This window comes from Tupaia chinensis, unplaced genomic scaffold (assembly GCF_000334495.1).
Source record: "Tupaia chinensis unplaced genomic scaffold, TupChi_1.0 Scaffold140464_1, whole genome shotgun sequence".
Classification (NCBI taxonomy): Eukaryota; Metazoa; Chordata; class Mammalia; order Scandentia; family Tupaiidae; genus Tupaia; species Tupaia belangeri.
In genome coordinates this window covers 717,535-721,683 of record NW_006200341.1, presented here as the reverse complement: position 1 = coordinate 721,683, position 4,149 = coordinate 717,535, and the positions used below count along the sequence as shown (strand labels likewise).

Here is a 4,149-nt window from a genome sequence, read left to right as displayed (position 1 = left end):
TAAATAAATAAATAAAATTTAAAAAATTAATAAAATGAAACTAAAATAATAGGGGCCGGCAGTGGGCATGGTGATTAGGGCAGCTGGACTTCCATGTGGCTGACCGTGGTTTGAATCCCAGAACTGACAGCTTGCTTTCTCACTTTCCTTCTCTCTCTGTCTCTCTCTGGTTAACTTCAAAAAAATAAAACGGGGCCAGCAAGTGGTGTGGTGGTTAAGACACTGGATTCTCACATGACATGACCGGTGGCTTGCTTTCTCACTATCACTCTCCCTCTCTCTGGGTCAAATTGAATAATAATAATAATAATTAATAAAATTAAATAAAGAATTAAAAAAAATCATCACAATGACTAAAATAAAACAATTCCTTTAAAAATAAATCAAATAAAAAAAGAAATTTAAAAATAAAGTTGCTCCCCTCAGCAGAGAACTAACCACAGGGTAAGTCACAGTTCTGGTTGGGCATATCAGACCCTAGCTTCCCGACCTGGGAAGGTGGCATACTTACTGGTTCGAAGCATACTTACTGGTCTGTAAAATATTAGGAGAGCCTTGGGTGGGAGGAGCTGTGTGGGTGCAAATTGTCATCATTATTAGGACTTCCGGGCAAGAGACGACAGCCAGCTCAGATCCCCCACCTTTGGCCAGGATCAACCCACACTGTAAGAGCGCCAGTGGAGGCAGAGTGAGGGGAGGCTAGCCGTCCTCTCCGGCTTCGGCCCTTTACCTGTGTAATCTTCTTCCTCCTCAGGAACCTCAGCCTGGGATGGCGGTGACAGAGCGGCCTTGGGGGGCTCCGGCTCGGGGGCTGTGAGCTCCAGCATGCGTGAGCGGGACTGGTGGGCGCTGAAGGTGTGGTACGGGTGCTCCGCGGTGCCATAGAGGATGAGACTCCATTCTTTCAGCTTTCCTGGAGGGCACCAAAGCCACAGTCACCCTGGGATGCTCTCGAGGGACCTGTGGGCTCTGACGTCACTCACAGAAGAGTGTCGGGGCTGCTGGCCTGTCTCCTTCCACCAGGGGAGATCTGGGGGCTCCCTTCACTCCGTGGTCACCTGTCACCAGATCTGCGCCTACTGCCCGGGCCATGTGCCACTCTCCCTGGCCCCCTGGTGCGTCTCCATTCCTATTTTGTTTTTTCCTTAGAGGATTTAGTGCTAGGGTGCAAGTGCTCTCTCTAGAGAGAGAGACAGAGACATTGAAAGAGAAAGCGAGAAATCATCCCCCTCTCCAGGGGGGGATGGCCACACCACAACCCCTTCTCCTCCATTCTCTTCTTGGGATCTTGGGCATGCACGCACACGCGTCCAGCGTGAGTTTCAAGCTATCGGGTCTGGGACTCGATCCATGGCTGACCATGGGGGAGTCTAGTGACTTAACTGCTACACCATCTGCTGACCCCTGTCCTGTTGTTTTCTTTTTAGAGGTTTTTACCAGAGGAAGTACAGTCACCAGGGAGAGAGAGCAAGAGAGACAGAAACAGAGACAGAGAGAAAGTGAAAAATCACCCCCCTCCCCGAGGAGATGGCTACTCCTTAATCGCTTCTCCTCCATTTTATTCCTGGGATCTTGGGCACACACGCACATGCCTGGTGTGATTTTCAAGCCTCAGGGTCGGGGACTCAAACCGTGGTCAGCCATGTGAAAGTTCAACAATGTAACCATTATGCCATCTGCTGGTGCCTCCCAAAGGCTCAGCTCAGGTTTTACAGGCTTGGTCCCCAGTGTAATGGCTTTGGGAGGTGATGAGACCTTTAAAAGGCAGGGCCTAGTATGAGGGCGCGATCCAATTGGCTGGTACTGACAAACACAGGAAATGGGAAGAGTCTTTCCTTGTCCTTCCTCTTCCTTTTTTTTTTTTTTTTAGGGGAATTTTTGCTACAGGGCACAAGTGCTTGCCGGGAAGACAGAGAGACAGAAAGACAGAAAGTGAGAAATCATCCCCCAGGGGGATGGCCACACTGCAGTCTCTTCTCCTCCATTATTTTCATGAGATTTTGGGCACGCAGCCACATGCACCCAGCGTGAGTGTCAAGCTGCCGAGTCCGGGACTCAAACTGCAGTCAACTATGTGGGAGTCCAGTGACGTAATCATTACACCATCTGCTGGTCCCTCCTTTCCCTCTTTACACATGCCAGCCTTCCTCTCTACCTCTGTTGGCCATAACATTCTGTCTGCTCCATGGCTGTGGACTTGTCAGCCACCAGAATCATGAGCCCAATAAACCTCAGTTCTTCAGAGTTCACTTGGTACTGAGTTTAGCAACACAATAATGGACTCATGCAGAGGATACAGGCAACTCCTCCCATTCATAAACACATTCCTGGGCTGCACTCATAGCCTGGGGGTTAGGGGAGCTGGATCGACATGGCCAATCTCGTGGTTTAAATCTTGGCCCTTGTGTTCGATGCATGTGAGCGCTTCCATGCCTTCAAACCCAACAAGATACAGAAGAAGGAGAAAGGACTGTGGATGTTTTCTCCTTCTCTGTCTCTCTCTCTCTCTGGTGAGTACATGTACCCTCTGGGGGGAAAATATATTGCTGAGCAAATCATTCCCTTGCACATATTCTCCTAAAGAACCTGGTTCTTGGGACCAGCAGTTAGTGTAATGGCTATGTCGCTGGACTCCCACGTAGTTGACCACGGTTCAAATCCCGGACCTGGTGGCTTAAAACTCACGCCAGGCGTGTGTGCGTGCGTGCCCAAGATCCCAAGAGGAGAGTGGAGGAGAAGGGACTGTGGCATGGCCATCCCCCCTGGGGGGTGATTTCTTGCTTTCTGTCTCTCTGTCTCTCTCTGTCTGTCTGGCGAGTGCACAAGCCCTATAGCAAAAACCTCCAGAAAAAAAAATAAATAAAAAAACCTGGTTCTTATTTATTTATTTTTAGAATTTTTGTCATAGAGGGGCTGACAGGTGGCATGGTGATTGAGGGCACTGCACTCCCTTGTGATTAACACTTCGAGTCCCAGACCTGGTGGTTTGCTTTCTCTCTCTGTCCCTCTCTGACCAAATTGAAAATAAATTAATTAAAAAGTTAAATGAAATAATTCTTTAAAAGAAAAACAAAAAAGAACTTTTGCCATAGAGCATGTGCATTTGCTGGAGAGAGCCCAAGAGAGGGAAAGTGAGAAATCACACCCCATTTGGGAGGATGGTCATGCCATGATTCCTTCTCCTCCATTCACCTTTCAGGGCTTTGGGCATGCATGCATGTGTGCCTGGTGTGATTTTCTTTTCTTTTTTTTTTTTTTTGGAGAGGTTTTTTGCTATAGGGCACATGAAATCGCTCCCCCTCCCCCCCAGGAGGGATGGCCATGCTGCAATCCCTTCTCTTCCATTCTCCTCTTGGGATCTTGGGCACGCATGCACATGTGCCTGGCATGAGTTTAAGCCACCAGGCCCGGGACTCGAGCCGCGGTCAACTACATGGGAGTCCAGCGACATAGCCATTATGCCATCTGCTGGTCCCCCTGGTGCGATTTTCAAGCCACTGTGTCCGGGACTCAAACCATGGCTGGCCTTGTGGGATCCAGTGCCTTAACCACAGCGCCACCTGCTGGCCAAGCCTGGTTCTTCTAGACGCGTGGTGGCTCAGCTCCCTAACACACATCCTGGCCCAGGCTACCCCTTGGTGAGGACAGCGTAAGAGCTCCCCCAGAGCAGTCACTGCAATGATTCCGCATCCGATCCCAACTCCGTAAGATCGAATTAAAGCCATATTTCAACACCACCAAAGAATCCGGGCACTTTAACTACTGAGTGATGAACTGTGATTAGACAGGGAGTGTGATGGAGAACAGGGAGGACAGGGACTGAGAGAGAAGCTGTAATTTGAATGGAAATTCATTCCAACCCTAGAGGATGTCTCCAAAAACACCCACAAAAGGCCCAGTCACTATAGTTAGATGTTTATTTTCAGATAAAGTTTTGGTTAGAACGAACAAAAGGGACTGATGTGCACTTGGATGTGAGTGGGAAGGAAGAGAACAGGAAGGTTTCCCACAAAACCAGTGGCAGGGCTACCTGGGAGGAGGGAATTGGAGGGGAGCCTGGGGCTTGGGAAGGGAAGAGAGACTTCTCTTTCTTTTCTTTTTTTTTTTTTTTTTTTATTTTTTTTATGGGGGTGTTTGCCCACCAATAAT

General features: G+C 48.9%; 1 protein-coding gene across 2 annotated transcripts in view; it reads right to left on the bottom strand.

The window, feature by feature from the left end:
- The window catches only part of PCSK6 (proprotein convertase subtilisin/kexin type 6), a 125,367-nt gene that overhangs the window by 21,537 nt on the left and 99,681 nt on the right, over positions 1 to 4,149 (bottom strand). For both annotated transcript variants that reach the window (XM_014593384.1, XM_027766060.1), the window contains exons 11-12: positions 731 to 913; positions 531 to 569 (exon numbers count right to left, since the gene is read on the bottom strand). In XM_014593384.1, the coding sequence (XP_014448870.1) occupies positions 531 to 569; positions 731 to 913 (222 nt within the window). The remainder of the gene's footprint in view (positions 1 to 530; positions 570 to 730; positions 914 to 4,149) is intronic.